The sequence below is a fragment of the Macrotis lagotis genome, chromosome 1 (assembly GCF_037893015.1).
Source record: "Macrotis lagotis isolate mMagLag1 chromosome 1, bilby.v1.9.chrom.fasta, whole genome shotgun sequence".
NCBI classification, from domain to species: domain Eukaryota; kingdom Metazoa; phylum Chordata; class Mammalia; order Peramelemorphia; family Peramelidae; genus Macrotis; species Macrotis lagotis.
The window spans coordinates 324,532,279-324,558,085 of record NC_133658.1 but is presented as its reverse complement, the minus strand read 5'-3'; the positions used below and the strand labels follow the sequence as shown (position 1 = coordinate 324,558,085).

The 25,807-nt window shown below is 35.6% G+C and overlaps 1 protein-coding gene across 6 annotated transcripts in view; it reads left to right on the top strand.

Moving 5' to 3' along the window:
• The window catches only part of MVB12B (multivesicular body subunit 12B), a 322,603-nt gene that overhangs the window by 177,928 nt on the left and 118,868 nt on the right, over nt 1-25,807 (top strand). For all 6 annotated transcript variants that reach the window (XM_074211557.1, XM_074211553.1, XM_074211552.1 and 3 more), the window contains one exon: nt 23,716-23,810. In XM_074211557.1, coding sequence (XP_074067658.1) covers nt 23,716-23,810 — 95 coding nt within the window. The remainder of the gene's footprint in view (nt 1-23,715; nt 23,811-25,807) is intronic.

The following is a 25,807-nucleotide window of genomic DNA, read 5'->3' as shown; positions in this document are numbered from 1 at the left end:
ATTTGATGAAGAACTTCACCCTAATTAAATATTCAAATTAGGAATAAGTGTCAATATGGCTTCCCATTGCCTGGAATGATGATTAATTGTATTCAAAACTCTAGTGGCCGCTGTAATCTAAACCAAACCGTTGTTCTTGATTATTTTTCTAACATACTTGCCATGTTTTTGTTTTAAAATTTAAACTAGTAATTGATTTGCCATATGCTGCAGTGCTGCACATTCTTTAAAGCTCTATGTTTAGGAACTTAGGGAGTTTGTAATTGTGATTTTCTTATTCTTCCAATGGCAGCCTATTTTTTTTCCTTATAAAATACAAAATGATTTGTGTATTTTTTTTCCTTTCTGTAACCTATGAGGAAAACTCATTATACTGTCAGGTTAGAAGGTATAAGTTATATTGATCATGGCAAACAGTTGGCTAGAATGGAAAATGAACAGGGATGTATTTCTTTTTCTTCTTTTGGCTTTGAATCTCCTCAATAAAGCCTTCACATCTTATCTCCTTCAGGATACCTTTCTTGAACAAAAATTCCTTTCTGAAATAGTTGTATAATCAATTAATTTTAGAACTAGAAGGAAAATGTGAAAATAGATTATGGGATTAGTATCACATTTGACTCTTTGTGACCCAGTGGAGTTTTCTTGATGAAGATGTTGGAGTAGTTTGCTGTTTCCTTCTCCAATTCATTTTACAGATGAGGAAATTGAGGCAAATGAGGTTAAGTGACTTGTTCAGGATCACATAGCTAGTAAGTCTGAGACCAGATTTGAACTCAGGAAGATGAGTCTTCCTGACTCCAGACCCATACTTTCCTCATTGTGCCACTTAGCTGACTTCTTTATTGAAATACAGTTAGTTGTCAAAATATTTTTGAGAAAAAAATAAGTTCACAGAACCCAAGTTAAGAACCACTGGTCTGGACCAACTCTTTCATTTATGTATACTTGAGACTTGCCGAAACCCAGAAAGATGAAATGACTTGCCCATGAATATTTCACTGATATAAGTCCAGGGCTGTTCTTATTGCACACACTGCCTCTCCTTCTCTCCCTTCCCTTAAACTCCCATAGCTCCTATCATTTATAAAATTATTTTTGCATTTCAAACATCTATGTAGCATCCATTGTTTGGTATGTTAAAGTTTTATATAACTCTCTTGTTGTTTAACTTCTCTTGAGTTAATGTCATCCCCCTAGCTAGATTGTAAATTCTGTAAGAGCAGGAGTAAGGATAACCTGATTCCTTTCAGTATGTTCTTAGTTCTCTGCATAGAGGTTTTTCCATAATCTTGAATATTATTTTAGAGTAAATAGATCCACTTAAATTCTCTAAAAAACTTTTTACTCATCTTCTTTTCCCCAAACATTGTTATATAGCTACTCTGCTCATCTTGGAGATTCAGATATGAAAAGCAAAACATTCTTGTACTCTACTGTTGGAACAATGCCAAAAATTGTGTTATAGGGTACAATGTGATAAATGCCCAGGAGAAGCCTAGATGAGAGATTTCCAGCTTAGAGAAGGGTAGAAAGAAGAGAATTGACAAAGGTTGTGGAGGAGTTGGCTCCTGAGTTGACCTCAATGGAAGAGAAGATTTTAACAGATGAAGATTAGAAGGGATTGTGTTCTAGATGTAGGAGACAACCTGTGTGAACTTGTGGGAATGGAGGAGTACAAAATGGAGGAGGGCAAAAGTAATCCAGTGACTACATGAACAGGAGTCTTGTCAAATAAGGTTAGTATTAGAGGCAAGAATCATAGTGTAAAAGGCCTCTTTATTAGAATAAAACTCAATATCAGAAGCTACTGAGAACTTTTCACACGGTAAGTTTACCTTCAAATAAAATAAATAATAATGATTACAATGATAAATTTCAGGCTTCATATTTTTTAAAGTATTGAATAATATGATTGACATGAAGTTCAGAGTCACTTTGCCAGAAAAGTCATAAGACTGGGCTTTCATAAATCTGAAGCACAACCCTGATGCATATGAATTTTCCCAATGCCTGCGATCTGGATAAAGTACCTTTCTCTGTGAATTATTAGGGATGAGTATTGTCCAGATCATTTCACTTGAGAATGACTCATTTTAATTACCTTCCAGGATGTTTCAGCAATGGAGCATATGGCTCCAAAGAAATCTACTTTCCCTAAACTGGCTTGTAGACAAGACAATGGTCAGGGACCTCTTTCTGACACTGTTGACCAACCTGAGGGAGCGGGTGCTTATTAAAATGCCAGCAGGTGCAGTAAAGGTCCATTCCCTGTGACTCCCTCACCCAACTCCTGCCAAGTCCTTTATAAGAATCTTTTTCTTCATCAAATAGCATTCATTAAGCATGTCCATGCACCTGGCACTGGAGCTTTGTCATGGACGACTTCCCCCAGTGGAGTTTTTAGCAATAGTGAAACTGAATTTCATTTAGTCATTTGCTAGGGTTTCTAATCTCCCTTGTTTACTTTTATGATTTTTAGTAGAACTTGAAAATAGAGTTCCTCTTAATTCTGTTGTTCTATAGTAAAGTTTTGCCAGAAGCTTAGCCTCATAGAATCAAAGCATTGAAACCCTTACCATTAGCCTTCTGAAAGAACTGACTTCAAGAGTCCTATGGTTTATGGCTTAGGCAGTCCTAAGAAAAAAGGAAAGTATTGCTATGGGCACAGTCCATGATGATGATGTGGTTACACAGGATCATGACTGGTCATCTCTTTGCTATTCTTTGCATCTATTAGCTCAGGAAGCTTTCACCCTAGACCAACATATGAGCCTTGCCCAGGAACACACATACTGCAGGGGAACATAAACAGTAAAACCACCCAAGAAACCAAAGAACCCCAGATTGAACTATCCCATCAAAAAGATGTCTCATTTGGCTCTCCCTCCTAATATTCACAGTTCAACTACCACCATATAATGGGTCAACCTAATACCAGCTAAGAGATTCTAAAGCCTCTAATTTTTATTCACTCTCATATAAGCAAGCCTCAAAGAGAGATCAAAGGTTGGTGTGCTCAGGGATATTGGTTATAACTGCTGCCTTCCTGATACCATGATTCTAGTAATACTCAAAGATCATCTAGTCTAACTTGAAGAATTATTCTATTTGACAACATCTCCATTTAGCATTGACTTCAAGAATTTCCTCTGCCTGTGTTAGCAGCCCTTTCTTTTGTTGGCAGCTATGATTGTTAAGAAATTCTCCCCTTAGCTGTCACTTAGCCTATTGAGGCCTCAGTTTCTTCATTTTAAAACGAAGAGGTTAGTTAGGCTAGATAATCTCTAAGACCTTTCCTGGGTCTGAATTTTGTAGTCATTTAACTTCTTTGAGCCTTGGTATTTTCATGTTTAAAATATAAATAATAATATCTAAATAATTTACTTCACATGATAGTTGTGACATTTAAACAGGATAGCATATGTAAAAATAATATAAACAAAATGAAAGACTATTCTAATGGGGAGTAGCATGAAAATATACCTGTAACCTCATCAATTTATATGTTGCTCTAGTGATTCATATCACAGCCCATCCATGCTTATCTATTCATCTTGTGCAGCTCGTCCCATAAGTTTGCCCCAGGGGGTTCATCCAAACTGCAAAAGAACTTTTCTCTGGAAAATCTGATGTTAAGAATGCCAGACATTTGTTTTTTAAATTGGAATCTTAACAATCATCAACAAAAACAATAGCAAAAAACAATAGCTAGCATTTATATAGCTCAAAGATTTATAAAGCATTTTATTTAATTCTCACAACAGCCTTGTGAAATAGATGTTATTATTAATCTCATTTTACAGATGAAGAAACTGAAGCAGACAGGTTAAGCAACTTCATAAGAGTCACGCAGATAGTAAGTGTCTGAATCTGAATTTGAACTCAGATCTTTCTGACTTCAAGTTTATAGCACTCTGCTGTGAAACAAACATGAAAATCTTACCCCAGACCCTTAGTCTTTTATCAGGCAAGTTAAAAAATGCATTTTATTCAATGTCCTTTTCCCAGTCTCCCCAAGTTTCTACCACTTTTACCTCTATTTTCTTTCATTTCATTTCTTAAAAAAATTTAGCTGTCACTATGTATGCAATTTTGGTTTTTTCTGAATTTGCCTTGCTTCAACTTTGTATGGATCTTCCTCTACTTGTTGGTATGCTACATATTTATTATATTTGTACATTATAATACTCCATTATGTTTGTTTGCTGTAATTCAAATTCAACTATTCTTCAAATTTTTTTTAGGGTTTTTTTTGGTAAGGCAATGGGGTTAAGTGACTTGCCCAAGGTCACACAACTAGGTAATTATTAAGTGTCTGAGGCTGGATTTGAACTCAGGTCTTCCTGACTCCAGGGCTGGTGCTCTATCCACTGCGCCACCTAGCTGCCCCATTTTCCAAATATTTAAGGTGTAAGTTTTGATATTACAAATAGAAAAGCTTTGAGGATGCTTATACAGATAGATTTTTGTTCCCTTAATCTTTCAGAGTTCTAGCAATGCTTCTAAGAATGATCAAGTTTTTTTAACCTATTTCAAATATCATCATATTGCTCTTCAGCACATTTATACTAGTCTTTTCTATAGTTACACCAAAAAGTATATTAGAGTGCCTATTTCCCACAAATCTGCCAACCTTGAATTTGATTGTTCCCCCATGTACTACTTTAGGGGGTTTTTTGGAAGACCTGAAAAGGATTTTTAGAATACAGCCTCCAGTTTTAGGGAAGTTGAACATGGAGATAAGTTTATGTTCTTTTCACATGATAATTATTAACAGTTTGTATTTCCTCTTTCATAAATTGCCTTTTGTCATTTGAACATTTGACTGCTGTTTATAGTTTGTTATTAGTTTTATGTTTCTTATAAATTACATATGCCAAACCTATATCCAATACATTTATTGCTGATTATTTTCCAAAATATCTCCAAAATTAAGACTTTTTATTGTACACAGTTCTTTTATTTGTGTATAATCAAACACATTGATTATCTCTTCAAAAATTTCTTTTTTGGGAGGGGAAGTATATTATTCCCTTTTTTTGTTGTTGTTTGAACTATTTCGTTTATATAAACGGAGGTGGAGGATAAGGAGGCCAAACCTTGTTATTTTACAAGTAAAGGAACTGAGGGTCAAAAAGTTTAGATGACTTGTTCAGAATAACAGAGCTTTTAACTAGAACTCTAGATACATAATTCTCAAACCAGTGCTATTGGAATCTTTCTTCCTAATAACTAGGCTCATTATTCTGTGAGGATTAAAATATATTACCTAGATGCCAGTTTAAAAAAAAAAAGAACAATTCTATATTTTCCCAACACTTTATTTTTTCTCTGTCCTTAATTTTTTTTAATTTTCTTTTGAGTTTAATGAATATCCCTTCCCAAAAGAATTTTGCTTTTATATATATAAAATAAAACAGAAAGTGAAATAAAAGGAAATTCAGGACTTACAAACAAGAAAAAGTCTAAAACTTCTTTGTATTTTCTGCAGATTGACTTTTTTTTCCCCCCAGTCTGACTTTCATTCCTAATTATCTAGGCTACATATCATCTCATCTGAACTAAAGTTCATTTCAAATGCCTACTATACAAGGTCCTGGGGAACATATAAAATTGAGATAGGTTTCAGTACCTGTCTTCATATAATTTACAGTCAAGTGTAGTTTATTGCCTCAAGTTAAACCATAAAAAAGACAAAAAACAATAATACATATCAAGTGTATTAGAAAATTTGCAGAAGAAAAAAGTGTAATGTGAAATATGAGGGGCAAAATCTTGATTTATTGTTGACTTCCTGGAGGAAGTACCATTTGAGGATGGGTATACTATAGGAAGGGGCAAAGAGAAAGAAGCATTCTAAAAATAGGGAACAATGTGAACAAAAGCCAGAAGACTAAAAAGTGAAATTTACATGGAGAGGTGGGATGGGTGAGATACAAAATGGTATAGTGGAGTTCTACTGTTTAAAGTAAAGGTTTATCTTCCCACTTCCTTCCCTTTGGGGGGGGGGTGTTAAATATGAAAATTAGTTTACAGGAAGACTTTTGTATAAGATGCTCTAATGGCCAATTGAATGACAGAGGGAGCCAGTTTAATACCTTTATAAAAATGTTAGAGTTAGAAGGGACTTTAGAAGCTACAAGGTTAAAACAGAAAGAAACCTTAGAAATTGCCTTAGATTAACCATCTTCCTATCTCATTTTGCGGGCAGTGAATCTGTGACCCAGAAAGAGGGTAAGTATTTTGTCCAAAGTCATCAAATTACCAAATCAAAAACCACCTTTCATTGTTGGGTCTTTCGAGTCTATCCATTTCTCTTTTTCCAATACCATGATACTCTCTCTACACCATTCAACATCCTACAAATTCTGGAGATGCCATTAATTTCACTTTTCTTCTTTTTTCTATAGTGTGTGTGTGTGTGTGTGTGTGTGTGTGTGTGTGTGTGTGTGTGTGTGTAATTCTCTGATGGGAGATAGCAGGGCATAGCACAGAGGGCTGGACTTGTGACCAGGAGCACTTGGGTTTAAGTCCTGCTTCTGATAATATCATATTTGTGTAACCATTGGCCACTGGCAAGTCATTGATTTTCTCAGGGCTCCAAGCAACTCTCTGAAGCTGTGAACTGTAATTTAATTCCCAATCTACATCTGTATAAGATGTTTCTATGTGAAGGCCACCTCCTCTCATAATAATAATACAGATCACACTAGACTTCCTTTTTAAAGTAATTGTATTTCTCTTCTTCATTTCCCCATTTTGATTTTACTTAAGTTTCCTGCTTGGTAAGAGAGGTGGCCTAGTGTATTAAATTAGCTTAAGGTCTTAAGGTCTTAAGAAACAGAACAATTTCCCAAATTATTTGTATACACTTGGGGCAAATCATTTTCCCTCTCTGAGCCTCATTGCCTTATTTCTGAATTTGGAATATTAATTCTTGCTCTTTTTACCTCATGGACTTTTGTGATGAATATTTTGTCTATAAAGCCACAAGGTTTTAAAGAAATGTGAATTATTATTGTTGCTTATAATTATATATTTGTTGCTATTATTGTAGCTATAATTATTTTTCTTTTCCATACTAGAAGATTCAGAGCTCTGAGAGTAGGAAATCATATCTTATCTCCCCTTCGCATCTCAGTATTAAGCACAGTACTCTGTCCAGTGGATCCTTAATACATTTTTGAAATACTATATTTCTATGGAAACAATCATTGATTAAACTGAATGAAAAGCAGCTAACTTGAAAACATTACAATTCTTTTATAATAATATAGTCTCATTTGTTGGGTTTTTTCCTTTCTGTTTTAAAAAAGTATATCCACTGTTAATCTTCATGTCCTCGCAGAAAGAATTACAGATTGTGCTGCATGTTTCTAATTTTAAAAGTTTAGTAAATTTGAAACATTTTCTCATTTACTTTGAAATGTGGTCTGAGATGAAAAATTATTTTAAAATGCTTCCTTATTAACCTTGCTTTATATGTTGAACTTTGGAGCACAGTATATTTTTTCTAGTGTTTTCAAACTCCCATTTAACATGTCTTAGAAGATGGTTTTCAGGAGATTTGTTCAATAAAACTTGCCGTGCCAAGAAAATGGAATGGCCCCAGAGTTCATTTTTTTGTTGTTGTTGTAAATATGCATTGGGAGTAGAAAACATCCTATAACTCTAACCATAAGTTTCTCTTCTCCCTCGAGGTACTTTTCTCATACCTCTTTGTGGCATGGAAGGTTAAAGAACCAGGATTTTTAATGGCTTATCTCATGGAGTACAAGCTCTGACAGATTCTATCAAACTTCAAAAGCTTCAAACAAGGATGGGCCTGGTGATGGACTGTGGGTCTGTCATTTAAGGTCCATCCTCATCATGTATGGAAAGGTTCATCACCGAGGTAGCCACTAAGTAATGACTTTTTTTTCCAGTATAGCAACTCACAAAGACCACCTGCTAAAGTGTGTATCTGCCATCAGTGGAAGAAGCACCAATACCAACAAAAACCACAGATCCTTGAAATATTGAAATAGAAGTGTGTTTCATGGGATTTAAGGCTAGAAGGGACTTTCTCTAGTCCAATTCTCATTTTAAAGAGACCCACACAGGTGATTTGCCTGAAGTCATATTTGCCAGTGTGTAATAGAACTGGGTTTCAAACCCAAATCCTCTCCTATCCAAATTCAGGGCTGTTTTATACTAGTTCTCTAGCAAGCATTTTTTCCTTCTGACATTGTTCTTTTACTCCATAGAATGGACAGCAGCTGTAACTGCTGCTGCCTGTCTTGGCACAGTAAGTCTTTGCTCATAGAGTGAAGCATCTTCATTCTTTGTGGCAATTGGATCCAGAAGATTAATGATAACATTTAAAAAATTCACACAGACCTGGAATCGGCACTAGAAAATACAGATTTAAATTAACAGGGAAAAGCAGAATCCCATCAAAGGATATAAATCGTGCTGGCAAATATCATCTCCTAATAAAAAGTATTCTATAACTGAAGGGCTTTTGTATGGAGCTGTCTCCGGCTTAGTGGCCGTGTTAATTGAATAAGGTCCCCATGACTGACTTAGGGGACAAGAAATGAAATTTCCCTTTGGCATTCATTTAGCTGGATCAGGTGACAGTTGTATGCATGATGCAGACCTGCCCCTTTGCTAGAGATAGCAAGAATAAGGTAAAAAAGAGAGGGGATTGCTTTTAAGAGTAGTGAAGCAATTGCATATCACAGAATTTCACAGAAGAAAGCTCAAAGGTCATCAATTCTAGTACCCCCAAACAGTAATCTCTTCAGTGAAATCCCTGACAAAAGATCATCTAGTCTTTACCAAAAGAGCTTAGAAGTGACAGGGAACTCACTACTGCTCTAAGTACCATTAGGAAATTTTTCCTAATTCATGTAGCCAAAATTTGTCTCCCAGAATACCCATCCATGGCTCTTAATTCTGCCTTCTGGGACCAAGCAGAACAAATTTAATACATCTTCTCTGTGAGATCTCTTCATATACTTGAAGATGGCTACTATTTGCCCCATAAATCTTTTCCTCAGGCAAAAAAATCCTTTATTCCTTTAAGTAATCTTCACTGTGGCATAATTTCCAGTGTCCTCACCATTCCTGATCACTTTCTTCTGGAAACTTGATATCCTTCCTGATCTAATGAAGAGACATTTTAAATGAACTTTTGAGATAAATATGAATGCATTAATGAATGAATTAGTGGAAAAAGCACTTATTAAGGACTTGATATGTTCCAGATAGTGTGTTGGATGCTGAGGATACAGCTCTCCAAAGGGAGACATTCCCTACTCCCAGGGAGCTATTTCTATAGGTAGAAATAACATGTACATGTGTGAATACATTCTTCTATATTTATATGTATATATATGCATATACATGTATATATGTATATACATACACATTATGGTTTTTCTCATTTTCCCTTTATTTTTATATTTGTGTGTGTGCAGATATATGGATACCTTTATCTATGTATGGTATTGGTAACTAAAGGGAATTTTGGTTTAGAGAGTCACAGGAATGAGGAGACCCATAAGATGCTATTGTCACCACACACTTTTCAGGAGCAAAGATAGTATTCATTTGATTACTGTTCCTAGAATAAAAGATGGAAAATAGTGTGCTTTAGGAGTGGAGGATTATTTACTCTGAAAGTGATAATAAATGTGGTAATAAAAAAGTCTCAGGTTGGTACCAGTCCATAGTTTTCTCTAATTCTGGACTGTTGTGATAACCTCTTAAATTGGTGACCCTGCCTGAAGTTTCTCCTCCCTCCAATCTATCCTCTACACAAGTGACAAAATCTCAGATCACTCAATAAACTCTAGTATCCTCCTATTTCTCCTGTTACAGCTTTTGTTTTCCTTTTAGGTTCCCTCACTGGGATCAACTTATTCAGGACCTTATTTCTGATATTAATTTTTGTAGGACTAGATGCATACATACATACATACATACATTCATCTTCTGTTACCTGGCCACCTCTGCAAAGGGAAGAAAGAAAGATGATAGCCCCACATTTAAAGATATAGTTCCTAGAGATATAGTAGAACTATACAATTGTTTAGCTCCTACCTCTTCTCGCCTGGGCTACTTTTAATAGACTCCCAAGTCCTTATCTTCAATTGTATCCCTTCTCAAGCAATTTTCCTAATACGCCACCATGAGCATGTGATTTCTTTACTCAAAAACCTTTATTGGAGCCCAGAGGCCTAATAAAGGAGAAACTGCTTCTGACACATAAGGTTTTTCTTAGTCTCATTTCAACCTAACTGTCCATCTTTGTTTCACATTACTCTTTCAGTAGTCTTCCTTATAGCCAAATTGGACTAACACCTGCCACTTGATACTCCCTCCCCATAAAAAAATCTCTCTCTCTCTCTCTCTCTCTCTCTCTCTCTCTCTCTCTCTCTCTCTCTCTCCCTCCCTCCCCCTCCCTCCCTCCCTCCCTCCCCTCCCTCCTCCCCCCTCAATCCTCCCTACTTTGAAGCATTGCATAGTCTTTACACTTTTATATTATTTCTAGTATACAGCCTTGACTTAGAGGGATGGGGATACTGCAGGGATGGTCATTTATAGAACTAGAAGGCATGTTAGCCCCAAATTCTCCTTTTTGACTCAACCTGTCTACAAGATTCAACTCAGATTATGCCTCCTTTGTAAGGCCTTCCTTGAAATCCTCCACCCCCCTAACAATTATATAATTGTTTTCCATTTCCTCAAATTTCTTAGTCAACCAACATACTTTGTAAGACTTATTTCTTATATATCACTTATATTGTACTTATTTCATATATATCATAGTTATTTATGTACCTGGGATCATAGTACCCAATATGAAAAAGAGAGAGAGCATTTTCCCCACACCCTAATTTTATCAGTGAGGATACTGACACTGAATTTTCCAAGGTCACACAGAGTGTAAAATTGGGATTTGAAAATAGGTCTTTTCACTACAAATGTGTGGTTCTTTCTACTTCATTTCTCTTCCTTCCTATTAGATCATAAGCTCCAGCATAGTATGGTTCTGTGTTGAATCTCTCTTTTTATCTCCAGGGCCAAGGTAGTGCCTGGAATATATTTGGTGCTTAATAACTATTTACTGAATTAATGAATCAGTATTTGGAAAAGCTCCATTCCTGTGGGACAGTAGACTTAGCCCCAAAGATTATTTCAGGAGAGAATTACTAGAGTAATATTTTCCAGATACCTAGAATTATTTATTTTTATGTGAAGATTTCTAAGAGTTAAAAAGGGCAGCTAAGTGGTACAGCTAGGAGTCAGGAAGATTCCTCTTCCTGAATTCAAATCTAGCCTCAAACAGTTGCTAATGGTGTTACTCTAGGCAAATCACTTAACCCTTTTCCCTCAATTCCGCATCTATAAAATGAGGTGGAGAAGGAAATGGTAAATCACTCTTGGTATCTTTGCCCCCAAATCCCAAAAAGAGGTCACAAAAAATTGGACACAACTGAAACAACCAAACAACTAAAGAGTTAGAAGCAGTAGTATCCAATTTACAATATCTTTAAAATTATGTAAGACAGAATTGATGTTTGAGATTGAGAAATACAGGTGCCCTCTCCTCCCCACCTCAAAATCTTGCTGCTTGCTATTTAAAAACTGTACCATGTCAGGGAAGCTTGGTGGTGCAGTGGATAGAGCACCAGCCCTAGAGTCAGGAGAATCTGAGTTCAAATCTAGCCACAGTCACTTAGCTTGGGCAAATCGCTTAATCCTGATTGCCTTGCATCTGGGGCAACCTCCAGTCATCCTGATTCATATCATTCATATCCACTGAATCAGATGGCTCTGGAAGAAAAAGTGAGGCTGGTGACTTAGCATAGCCCTGCTTCACTCAAATTCAATTCACAAATTTGTCATGGCATCACCTCCCTGATGTTATATCTTCTTTGAGAAAAAAAAAAAGGATGAACATCATCATCATCATCATCATCATCATGAGACACATACACACAAATGTTAGTCTATATATGTCATTATGTGGGCAACAGACATTTTTCATTGACTTGATTTTTCTTGCATAGAAGAGTAGTCTTAACTCTTTTTTTTGAGAGGTTATACATCTCTTATAGAATATTCTGTTAGGATCTGGGACTTGATGCAATTAGCACAATGTCATAGGCAAAGAGGGACCTCTAGATACTGATATGTCCAAACTGCATCCCATAGGTCTCATTGGATTCTTACCAGCCTGTTGCATGTATTTGTTGTTGTGCTCCTTGGTGGTGTGTGTAGCATTGTATTCATTAATACCCTTGATGGGTTTTGCATTGGGTAATACAACCTAGAAGAGCTAAAAGATTAGACATCCCTGAATTCTAGAAGATCCCATCATCCATAGAGGACTCCTTTTCATCTTGTATGCTGCACCAGATCTTTACTATGTCAGTGGTACACAACTCTGGTAATCATACATCTCCATATTTATTTTAATACTCTTTGAAAATATAACAAAGAATCTTATTAAGCTTGTTCTTCAGTGAGATTATTTTGGTAGCTGTGTGAAAGATGAATTGGAGAAGGGAGAGACCAGAAGTAGGGAATCCAGTTAGGAATCTTCTGTAATACTCCATTCCAGAAATTGATGGGACTGAAGTAGAGCAGTCACAGAGGCAGTGTCAGTAGAGAAAATGGAATGGATGAGTGAGATTTCATGACTGTAGACTTGTCAAAATTGGCAAGTGGTTGGGCATCAAGAGTGAGTGAGGGAGTAATGAAGGGCAATTCTACAGTTATGAAACTGAGTCTGAGAGTGAGATAAGTACTCCTCCTTGAATATATCTGTGGGCAAATCCAGATGGAGATATCCACAAGTGATTATTAGTGAAAGATGGCAGCTCAGGAGAGAGATTAGGGCTGGGTATATAGAATTAGGAATCACCTGTGTAGAAATGATTCTGGAACTTGTGGGAATGACTGACATACTCTGAGAGTGCTTAAGATAGAACCTTTAAAAGGGTCCTTTTACTTTTTCATCTTAAATGTAGTTCAATTCACCAAATTTTTCTTTCATATCAATTGTACAAACTACTGTGATAAGAACTAGAGATCGCAAAGATGAAATAAAAATTACTTGCACTTTAAAATTTGCCTTATTTTATCTTCACTACATCATTATAGATATTGTCTATCATCTCTGTTCTATTGGTGAAAAATCTGAAGCTCAAAACAGGTTAAAAGACTTGTTCATGTTCATATATCTTACAAGTACTTGAGACAGCATTTGAATACAGGTTTCTCCTGATTCCAAGTGCAGCTCTTTCTTCATGATCCCCCAAATCCTGTCTGTGAGGGGCTAACTACTTAATGAAGATGCTTGTGTGCATGTGCGTGCACACACACACACACACACACACACCCCTGTAAAACAAGGGAGAACGTGGTAAGAGTGAGATATAGATAAATGAAATAGGAAATTTGAAGTGAGAGGATAATTTTTTTTCTTTTTCTTTCATTTATTTTTTGCATCCATATGCACATGTATATTTTTAAATTACAAAATTTCCTTCCACCCTCCTTCCTATTCCACTCCCCTCAATGGTGAACAGTCAGTCACCTTAGCATTGTACATACGTATTTTTGATAAACATGTTTACATATTAGTCATTTTTGGTATGAGGAATTAGGATTGAAGGAAAGAGATACATAAGAAATTATTTTTATGAAGTGTTCATCAGATTCTGAAGGTTTGTTGTTGTTTTGTTTTGTTTTTCTTCCTCTGGATGGGGATAACATTGTCCATAACCAGTCTCATATAGTTGTCCTAGTTCTCTGAAAGGCTGAGAGATGCTGCTTCCATCAAGGTTGAACATTTAACAGTGTTGTTGTTAATGTGCTCTTGGTTCTGCTCCCTTCACTCAGCATTAGATCCTTTAAGTCATTCCATGCTTCTCTAGAGTCCAACCATTTATGGTTTCTTATCAAACAATAATATTCCATAGCATTCATATGTTATAACTCTTTTAAACATTCCCTAATTGATGGGCATCCCCTCAATTTTCAATTCTTTGCCACTACAAAAAAAAACTGCTATGAATATTTTTGAATGTGTAGGACTATTCACATTTTTTAGGATTTCTTTTGGATATAGGCCTAGAATTGGAATTGCTGGATCAAATGGTATGAACATTTTTATTGCTATTCCATATTGCTCTCCAGAATGGTTGGATTTGTTCACAACTCCACCAGCAACACATCAATGTCCCAGTCCTCCCACAATCTCTCCAACATTGATCATTTTCCCTTTTTTTTCATCTTGGCCAGTCTCATAGGTGTGAGGTGATACCTCAATGTTGTTTTAATTTGCCTTTCTCTAATCAATAATGATTTGGAGCACTTTTCCATATGATTATATATAGCTTTAATTTCTTCATTTGAAAACTGTGTAGTCATATCTTTTGATCATTTATCAATTGGGGAATGACTTATGACCTTACAAATTTGATGCAATACTCTATTTATTTTAGAAATAAGAAACCAGAACTCCTAATTGTGAAGATTGTTTCCTAGCTTTCTTCTTTCCTTCTAATTTTGGTGCATTGATTTTATTAGTGCAAAACCTTTTTAATTTAATATAGTCAAAATCTTGCAGTTTATAATATACTCTAATTCTTTTTTGGTCATAAATTTATCCCCTTTTCAGTAGTTCTTGGTCTATTAATTTATCTATGGTGTCACCCTTTATGTCTAAATCCTGTACCCATTTTTCTAGGTGTGAGATGTGCATCTATGCCTAGTTTTTGTCATACTATTTTCCAGTTTTCCTAACAATTTTTGTCAAATATTGAGTTCTTATCCCAGAAGCTGATATGTCAAACAGTAGATTGCTGTAGTCATTTACTGTGGTTTCTTTTGAATCTATCCTAATCCATTGATTCATTAGTTATTAAAAAAAATTTTTTTTTATTTATTTAAGGCAATGGATATAAGTGACTTGCCCAAGGTCACACAGCTAGGCAATTATTAAGTGTCTGAGGTTGAATTTGAACCCAGGTCTGACTCCAGGGCTAGTGCTCTATCCACTGTGCCACCTAGCTGCCCCACTTACTCTATTTCTTAATCAGTACCAGGCAGTTTTGATGACTGCTGATTTATAATATAGTTTTAGGTCTGATAGAGCTAGATCACCTTTCTTCATCTTTTTTTTTTCATCAGTTCCCTTGCTATTCTTGACTTTTTGTTGCTCCAGATGAATTTTGTTACTGTTTTTCCTAGCTTGGTAAAATAGTTATTTGGTAGTTTAATTGGTATGGCACTGAATAAGTAATTTAATTTGTGTAGAATTGTCATTTTTATTATATTAGCTTGAACTAACCATGAGTATTTGACGTTTTTCCAATTATTTAGATATGACCTAATTTGGGTGAGAAGGGCTTTATAATTATGTTTATACAGTTTCTGGATTTGTCATGGGAGGTAGATTCTCAAGTATTTAATGTTTCTATAATTACTTTAAATGGAATTTCTCTTTCTATCTCTTGCTCTTGGACTTTGTTGTTCATATATAGAAATGTTGATGATTTATGTGAGTTTATTTTAAATCCTGCTACTTTGCTGAATTTGTTCATTGTTTCAAGGAGTTTTTTAGATGATTTTCTCGGGTTCTCTAAGTATACCATCATATCATCTGCAAAGAGTGAAAACTTTGCTTCCTCATTGCCAATTCTGATTCCTTCAGTTTTTTTCCCCTTCTCTTATTACTATAGTTAGCATTTCTAATACTATATTGTATAGCAGTGGTAATAATGGACATCTTTGTTTCACTTTATTGGAAATGCTCCGATTTATTCCTATTACATATAATATTTGTTTTTGGTTTTAGATAGATACTATTTATTATTTTAAGGAAAACTCCACTTATTCCTAAACTTTCTAGTATTTTTAATAGGAATAGTTGTATTTTATCAAAAGCTTTTTCAGCATCTATTGAGATAATCACATGATTTCTTTTGGTTTTGCTATTGATATATTCAATTATGTTGGGTGTTTCCTAATATTGAACTATCCCTGCCTGCCTGGTATAAATCCTGCCTGAAATCATGGTATGCATTATCCTAGTAATAGCTTGCTGTGAGCTCATTGCTAAAATTCTATTTAAGATTTTTGCATCAATATTCATTAGGGAGATTGTTCTATAATTTTCTTTGTTTTGGCTTTCCTGGTTTAGATATAGCACCATATTGGTATCATAAAAGGAATTTGGCAGAACTTCTATTTTTTTAAATAGTTTATGTAGAATAGGAATTAATTGTTCCTCAAATGTTTGGTAGAATTCACTTGTAAATACATCAGGACCTGGAGATTTTTTCTTACAGAGTTTATTGATGGTTTCTTCAATTCCTTTTTCTGAAATGAGACTATTTAAGTAATTTGTTTCCTCTTCTGTTAATCTGGGCAGTTTCTATTTTTGTAAATATTCATCCTTTTCATTCACATTATCCAATTTGTTGGCATACAGTTTGGCAAAGTAGCTCCAAATTATCAATTTAATTTCTCCTCACTGGAGGTTAATTCAAGGTTTTCATTTTTGATACTAGTAATTTGGTTATCTTCTTTCTTTTTTTTAAAATCAGATTGACCAAAGGCTTGTCTGTTTTATTGGCTTTTTCATAAAACCAACTTAGTTTTATTTATGGCTTTCTGTTTTCAATTTTAATAATCTCTCCCTTGATTTTCAGAATTTCTAATTTGGTATTTAGTTGGGGGGATCTTTAATTTGTTCTTTTTCTAGCTTTTTTTTAGTTGCATGCTCAGTTCATTGATCTCTTCTTTCTCTATTTCATTCTCTATTTTATTTATTTAGAGATATAATTTTCCTCCAAAACTGCCCTGGTTGCATCCAATAAATTTTCGTATGATGTCTCATTAGTATCATTTTCTTGGATATAATTATTATTTCCATTATTTGCTGTTTGATTTACCCATTGTTTAAGATTAAGTTATTTAATTTCTAATTAGCTTTTTTGTTTATCTTTATATGGCCCTTTAGTACATGTAATTTTTATTGCCTCAAGGTCTGAGAAGTGTATATTTATTATTTCTGCCTCCATTTGATTCTAAGGTTTTATGCCCTAGTACATTGTCAATGTTGGTATAGGTGTCATGTACTGCAAAGAAAATGGTATATTCTCTTCTATCCCGATTGTTTTCTCCAGAGATCTGTCATATCTAAGTTTTCTAAGATTTCATTCACCTTCTTAACTTGCTTCTTGTTTATTTTGTGGTTAGATTTATCTAGTTCTGAGAGAGGGAGATTGAGGTGTCCCATTATTAAAATTTTGCTGTCTATATCTCCTTGTAATTCACTCAACTTTTCGTCTCGGAATTTGGATGTATATTATACCATTAGGTGCATACATGTTTAGTAATGATTTTTCTCTTAAAATTTAACTTTGTTAATTTTCACTTTTACCTTCACCTTCCCTTTTATCAGTCCCTTCTCCCTTTATTTTTCCCTTTCTCCATCCACCCCCCCTGTAGATTAGGATCAATTTTTAAATCCAAGTGAGAATGTATCACATTCCCTCTCTGGGCCAAATCTTGTTGAATAGAATTTACTCAGTTCATACTCCCTTCTTTCCCTCTAAAGTTATAAATCTTTGTGCCTCTTTATCTGATGTTATTTATTACTCTAGTGCTATTAGTCAGGTATTATCAATTACAGTTTGATTATTGGGATGCTTGATGAGCTTATATTGTTATCAAAATATCATCACAAATTGCTTGACAAGCAGCATTGTCTCAAATTATAATTATAATCATTTTTTACCTTACCGCCTTTTCAAGTACCCTCCAAGGACAAAAAAATCCTCTTCATTATTCAAAGTATCATCCAAAACCAAATCATTTCTTGAACTATTTGTGCCCCTCCCCCTCCAGGCCAATTTTTCTCTCACACTTTATCCTCCCTCCCCACCCAGGGTACTTATCACCTTGTTAATTGAAGTTTGGATTAAGTGAACCCCTGATCTCATTAACTACAAGAATCTTAACATCTCTTAAGTACTGGGAGGCTCTGGAGGTCTCACCTGAGAGCTTTACAAAGGATTCTACATTACAGAGACACTGACTCAGGACCACCCAGTTTTTGATGCTTTCATTAGATAAGGTGTTAAGCTTTTGTCAGCACAGCAGAGTTAAAATGGGTCAAAGGATAATGAGACACTTAAGTTCATTTCATCAGAGCTTTTTGTCTCAAAGTGATGTCATCTTGGACCTCTTCAAGGGAGATACAAGACCTAACCCCATATCTTTTAAGTCCAATCTTTTCAATTATTTTCAACTCTTTAATTATCCTAAAAGAAGTAAAGTTCTCAAGAATTACAAGTGTTATATCTTCCCTTTTAGGGCTGTATATAAATTGATAGTCTTTTTTTTTTTAGATTTTTGCAAGGCAAATGGGGTTAAGTGACTTGCCCAGGGCTACACAGCTAGGTAATTACTAAGTGTCTGAGGCCTGATTTGAACTCAGGTACTCCTGACTCCAGGCCTAGTTCTTTATCCCCTGCACCACCTTGCTGCCCCCAGTTTGATAGTCTTGACCAACACTTGTTTTGTTTTTTCCTTCCCCCTTTCATTTACCTTTTCATGTAACACTTGGATCCTGTATTTGGCAATTGAATTCTCTGTTCAGTTCTGGTTTTTGTGTCAGGAAATTCTGGAAGTCCTCTATTTCATTGAACATTCATCTTTTTCCCTGACAGTATATGTTGAATTTTGCATAGTAGTAAATTCTGGGTTGAAATCCCAGGTCCTTTGCTCTCTGATATATACTGTACCAGGTTTTCAAGTCCTTCAGTGTTGAAGCTAATAGGTCCTGTGTGATTCTGATTGTGTTTCCTTTATATTTGAATTGTTTTCTTTTTGCTGCTTTTGCAATATTCTCTCTCTTTTGTTTGAGAGTTTTGAAGTTTGGCCAAACAGCCCTTGGAGTTTTTATTCTGGGGTCTCTTTCTGGAGGGATTCTGTGGATTTTTTCAGTGGTTATATTGTTTTTCTTGTTCTAGCAGAGTTGGACAGTTTTCCCTTATAATTTCCTGCATGAGGGTTTCCAGGTTGTTTTTTTGAACTAGGCTTTCTGGTAACCAATGATTCATAGATTATCTCTCTGGGATCTATTTTCCAGGTCATTTGTTTTCCTTAAAAAGTACTTCATGTTTTCTTCAGTTTTTTTCCGCCTTTTTTTTTTGCTTGATGGAATCTTGTAATCTCATAGATTCATTGGTTTATATTTGCTCAATTCTAATTTTTAGGGTTTTATTTTCTTCAATTACCTTTTGTGTTTCCTTTTGAAAGGTGTTGAATCTCTGGTCAATTTTTCATAATTTTCCTGCATGATTACAATTTCTTTTTTCCATTTTTCTTCTTCTCTTCTTTGGTTTTTAAATTCTTTTCAAGCTCTTCAGTGAGCTTAAATAAGTATTTGAGTCCAATTTATAGACTGTTTTGATACTTTTCTCTGTGAGTGATTTTTTACTGATTTCTTCTTCAGGCATGGCATTGCTGTCATTTTTTTCTATAAAGTAGTTTTCTATAGTGAGCACTCTTTTAGTTTTTCTGCTCATCTTTGTTGTTTTAGTTCTGCTCCTGGGGTATAGGGAATTTAGATCCAAGCTTTTATTTTGTTGGGGCTGGGGTCTGATCTCTGGCTTGTCATTGACCGAGATATTGCCGATGCAGTCCAGGCCTTGCTTTTGCGGAAGTTTGTTTCTTCCTTTATGTTCAGGTTCTGACTCAGCAGTGGTTTGTTCCAACCCAGTCCTGTCTTTCACCCTGGTGTTCTCAGGATTCAGACTTTTTTGGGTTTGGAGTCCTCCCTGCTGATTTGCTATTTAGCAGTTGGGACCTCAACAGTTGTCAAGCTGGCGGGACCTGGATAGCAGTGTGGCTTAAAGCCTCCAAGTGGTTTTCCCCACTCTCCTGCCTCCTGGGATTTACTTCCCCCTTTTTCCCCAAAGAGACAAACCTTCACTGAAGAGCCTCCACGATGTCTACTTCTGAAAACTTCTTTAAATTTTCTCTTTTTCTTGCTGGGTCTGTAGCTTGAATGTCAGAGTAGAGGCTTCATTTATCTTTGGTAGGGAAAAGTTCTGGGAGTATGAGCTTCACGCCACCATCTTGGCTTTTCCCCAGAAATCCTTGAGGGATAATTTTTAAATGGAGAGAGAGAAAGAAAGACTTTATGAAGGAGGTGACATGAGTCGGGTCTTGAAGGAAAGGAAAAATTTTAATAGGCAACAATGGGGAAGCCATTCCAGTCATGGAGTAGGGGTGAAGTGTGTGCGATATAGGCAAAGTCACAGCAATGGGAGAAGGCAAGACAAGAGTGGAGTATTGCATATAAAGGGCAGTAATTTGATATCAGACTGGAAAGGTTAATTGATGCCAAGTAGTAGAGCATCTGAAATGACAGAACAAAGAATTCATATTCTATTATGGAGGCACTGGGGATCCATTGAAGGTGTTTGAGTAGAGAAAGGATGTGTTCAAAGCAATACTGCAAGTACATTTACTGGAGCAATGGTGTAAATGATAAATTAGGGAATAGGATGGAAGCAGGCAGAACAGTCAGAAAACTATTAAATAGTTTGTATGTGCCAACGAATAAATCAATTTGTGTATTTACATGGTGTTATCTCATTTATTCTTCACAATAACCCTGTAAGTTACCTTCATTTTATAGATAAAGAAACTGAGGTGAAGAGAGGTTAAGTGACTTGCTTAGAGTCACACAGCCATTAAGTATCCAAAATAGGATTCCTACAAATTCAGGTTTCCTAGATTCCACTTCACTACCCTGCTGTCTCTTGTTTCAGTAGTTAAAAAAAAAAAAGCAAAAGCAAGAGATAAAGGAGAACTTGCTATGATGGTGGAAACAAAGGAAAAGATTTGAGAAATAGTTTAGAGTAAAACTTTACAGGACTTGACAAATGATGAGATGTGTGGGAAAGAGGGACGAGTCATTTGTGACTCCAGATTTTGTGCTTGGGTAACTGAAAACATGGGGGCAACATTTACAGTTGTAGAAAGGTAGGAGAAAAAGCAGATTTTGAGAGAAAGAGAATGAGTTACGTTCCCTCAAAGCAGAAGATGGCCCATACTGGAATCTTTTGCAGGATCTTTAGGATAAGAAATTCCTTTCGTTAAATAATCTCAATGTCCATCTCACAGTGTGGTTTAGACTAACTTTTTAAAGAAATACATTTTTTAGATTAATCACCCATTGAATCTTAGTTCAAAATAAAATCCCTTTCCTAGTTTTTTTCTCAACTATCAGGCAGTTTTGAGATGAACATGCACATGCACCTCTGCTTATCTTTCAGACTTGACTATTTTTTTAAAACTACAGATTATCTTTCCCTCTATCTAGACTATTCTCTTTAAAGGGAAGGCCTTTTCAGCTTCTGTCGTCTTAATATCTTGACTTTCCATTTCTTCGAGTGACAAAAGAGAAAGAAAAGGATAAGATATAATAATCATCTTGCTAGTAACCCCACTTTGTGCTGGCTTTCCCCCTAGTCACAAAGAGACATTTTTCTACTCTACTCTTTTCCTCCCTTTCCCTGCATCTTCTCCCCTACTAATTATTTAACTTAGTATCATAAGATCATAGATTTATGACCTGTGAAGATCCTTTGAGATCACCTAGTTCTAGCCCTCATTTTACAGCTGAGGAAGAAAAAAATTTTTAAACTAGTGTTCTATGTAAATTCATTTCACCCAGATTCAATAAATATTGGTTGTCTTTTATGGATACATGTTGGATACAGTAACTTGATTTGCATAATTTGTTTACTATTCTAATAGTCTTTTATGTTAGCATCTTTAGTTTACATGCTACCATAGGTCTTCCTAAAATTCTTTTGTTCAAGTATCTGTGCCCCTTATACAGAATACAACTTTTTTAAAGGGTAACAATTTTCTGACATGATCTACATGTTTAGAACCTCTCTATAAACATGGGGCAAGAAAATGCTCTCTTGCCTCGGGTCATTCATTACAATTCCTAAATTGCTTCTGGTTCAATATAGTGTCTTTCTGTCTCTCACTATGGTTATGTATGAGTTAATAATAACACACATTTCTATAGTGCTTCAGTGTTTTCAAAGGGCTTTTTCTTCACAATAACACTGTAAGGTGGGGAGTATCATCCTTATTTGACATATGAAGGATCATGGCTCAGCACAGTGAAATGCCTTGTCTATGGTTAATAGGTTTCAGGTGTCAGAGATGCCTCCCAAATCCAAGCCCAGTGTTCTTTTCACTTTACCACTTTGCCTCTTTCTACTAAAGGGGTTCTTAACATGTTACATGCCATAGATTCCTGTGGTAGTTTGGTGAAGTCAAGAGATCCCTTTTCAGAATAATATTTTTTGCTTGTATTTCAATTAGAGGTTGCTGAAAATAAAGATGTAATTTTTTTTCTACATCCAAGTTCATGGATCTCCTGAAATATGTCAATAGATACCTTAGGGGGTTCTATTGACTCCAGAATAAGGACCCCTGCTCTCCTCTATCTAGTTGCCTGTGTTTTGGTAAGGTTAGTTTGATTAGATGTTCCTTCTGTGAAATCCTAAGAAAGCAAAACTATCCTTTTTCCTGGGTTTATTTTCCCAAATGGGAAAAAGGTAGAAAAATGATACCTACCAATTCCTTTTTTTTTTCCTGGGAAGCAAAGAGACTTTGGGGGTTATTCATAAGTGCTGAGCCTCCCACAAAAGAATCATAGAATCTTTCCATTGAAAGGGACCTTAGCTATCAGATAATCCATCTCCCTATTTTACAGTTAAGGAAACTTAGGCCCAAAGAATTTAAGTAACTTACCTAAGGTTTCATGATTTAGTTTAGTGTCAAAATTGAGACTAGAATTCAAGTGTTTCATTGTCTAATCCTTAGCTTTCCGTGTTAGAGCATATTGTCTTTCTCCTATATAGATCATTGCTATGATATGGAGTCTTTTTACTGTCATTCATTCATTCAACAAACATTTATTAAGCATTATTCAGTTCTGTGAAATATCACATACTACAAGCTGGAGCAAATACAGATAAAAATTTTCAAGCTAGTTGAGGTCGGGGAGGGATATGTGTATAGAGCTACAAAAAGGAAAATAAAATGGGATCAGAAATAATTTCTAACTGGAGGAACAAATTTAAAGCAACAAATATTTATTAAAATGTAAGTTAATATATTGATCAGGAAAGATTCCATGGAGTTTGAGCTCAGCTTTAGAGAGTGGGTCAGAATCAGTAGGCAAAAAAAAAAAAGACATTGCAAATGTAGAGAATTTAAGGTGAGGACTATTTGAGATGGTGAATTAGCTTTGCATTTTAATGAGCATGGATGTGACTGGAAACTGTGAAATAAGACTACAAAAGAAGGTTGAAGCTGCCTTACAAACTTAGGCATTTGATAGACCCAGTAATTTTAGTAGTCATTGATGGGTTTTATGCAGAGGGGCTGGGGAGAGGAATGGCAGGATAAGGGGTGATGTGATCTTAACCAGTAGAGAATGTGGCAGTATCCTAGAGGATGCATGAAGAATGGAGAGAGACTAGAGAGCAAATGAGCAGTTCTTCTGAGGGGCTGCCCTTTGACACCTGAATTAAGCATTCAAATATAGGAGTACATGACTTCCATAACCTTTCCACTTTTCTCCTTTTGTCTTTTCCTCAGGCATATCTCCTTAACACTTCCTGCTACCTTCAGAGGCAGGAACAGCACTCGAACTGACTATGAGTACCAGCACTCAAACTTGTATGCCATATCAGGTATGTTGGAACTTCAGTTAAGTACTGTCCTTTATTACATTATAGCTTGTATATATTATAGATGTCACCTGATTTGTGTCTGTCTCTTCTTTTCTTATTATTTTTCTCTTTGGTTAATTCTCTATACTAATAGTAATAATAATGATGATGATACATTTCTCTACTCCTTTTCTTAATTGTTCAAAAAATTGAAGTTCAGGGAAATGAAGATATTTTCTAAGAGTCACATAACCAGTAAATGTCAAACCATGACTTTGAACTTGGATCAGCTGATTCCAACCAAGGCCATTATTCTTACTACTACTCTATAGTGACCCCCATTCTGCTTTCTTATAATGCCCTTAGAATATTTGCAGATAAATATTATACACTCTAAAATGTTTATAAAATGAAGATGAAAAGCCATATGCTTATAATCCCTAAATTTCGCTGGGAAGTTGTGATTTATTGTTACCACTGTGTTCGGTTAACCAATACCAGGCAGATTTCTCAAGGGGACCCTAATGATGGAGTATGTGTAATTGGTGAATAGGAGCTGTGGGCTGGGAAAAGAAAAAGTCTTCATTTGTTCATTCTTTCATGATAAATTTAGACATTTTTAACCCTCTTTTTTCTTAAAGTCACATTCCTTACTTCCATAAACATTCAAATGAAGGTTTTATACTTTCTCACACTAATGCTGTGATTTTGGGAGAGTCCTTTAACCTTTCTGGGTCTCACTGTCCTTTGTAAAATGAAAGGGAAGATCACTTTCTTCAGCTATCTGAAAAGTTATGACCTGGAAAAAAGAATTAGATGTATAATCATAAGATTTAGAGACTGTAATGATTAGTCCAACTCCATTTCCAGTATGTTTTACACCGATCCTCAAGGGCATATGTAGAAGCAATCAGTAGAATTTACCAGGTAAAAAAGTTGGGTTTGATTTAAGGAAAACTTTCTAACAGTTTTCTGAAAGGAAAATGAGCTGCCTCTGTAAATAGTGTGCCCTTCATCATTGAAAGTCTTCAAGTAAAGATTGGTCAACTATTGTCTGCAGTTTGTAGAGAGGATTTCTACTTCCAGTCTCACAGATCTAGGATTCTTTATGAACTATATGAGCTCTTTAAGAACCTTCCAGCTGAGAAAATACAGCTTGACTTTGGCAAGTGTTGTAAGGACCAATATGTAAAATAACAAGTTTGAAAAATTCTTTTAGCTGTGGTATAGAAATGAATTTATTCCATCCCTGGCAGCATTAGGATCTGTGTGTGCCATTCAAAGAAAGTCCACAAATAGCCTCAGATTACATTATACAACTCATTTGGTGGAAGATAGATGGAGATCCAAGGAAATGTCAAACATTTGATGGGAGTAGAAACAGCTCTGGACATGGATACAGAAGATATGAGTGTGATCTCAGCTTTGACATTTTCTGGCTATGACCATGGGCCAGTCCACGATCCTCCTCTAAGACCCAGGATCACCATATGTAAGATGTGGATAATAATTCTTATACCTTCATCCTCACAGTGTTGCTGTGGGAAAAGAGGTTTGTAGACTTTCCATTCAACAGTAGCTTCATGTCTTCTAGTTTCATTTACATTGATGTAGTCATGATTCAGTTCAGCAATCATACCTGGACATCAGTGGATAAATTAATGCTGATCCTGATCTGTCTAAGTGCTTGTGATTCTAGGCATCCTCTGCCTTTTTTTCTGCCACATGATTAGCCAAAATGAAGGCCGTGTTGTTCTTTTCTCATGGCCAGCCTTCTTGTCATGAGCCACTCGACAAGGTTAGTACTAGGACAAGAAGCAAGGAAGTCTATTTCTAGGATCCCCGCTAGACTCATTAGAGCTTACACTCTTCCTTACATTCATTCATTCATCCATTGAACATTTTTTAAATATTCTTCTACTAGAGAGAGTACTCTGTTCTAAGGGAGATAAAAAGATGTAATAATCCCTATCCTTATGGAGCTTTCAGTCCAGCTGGTGGAAGATGACTGAGAACAA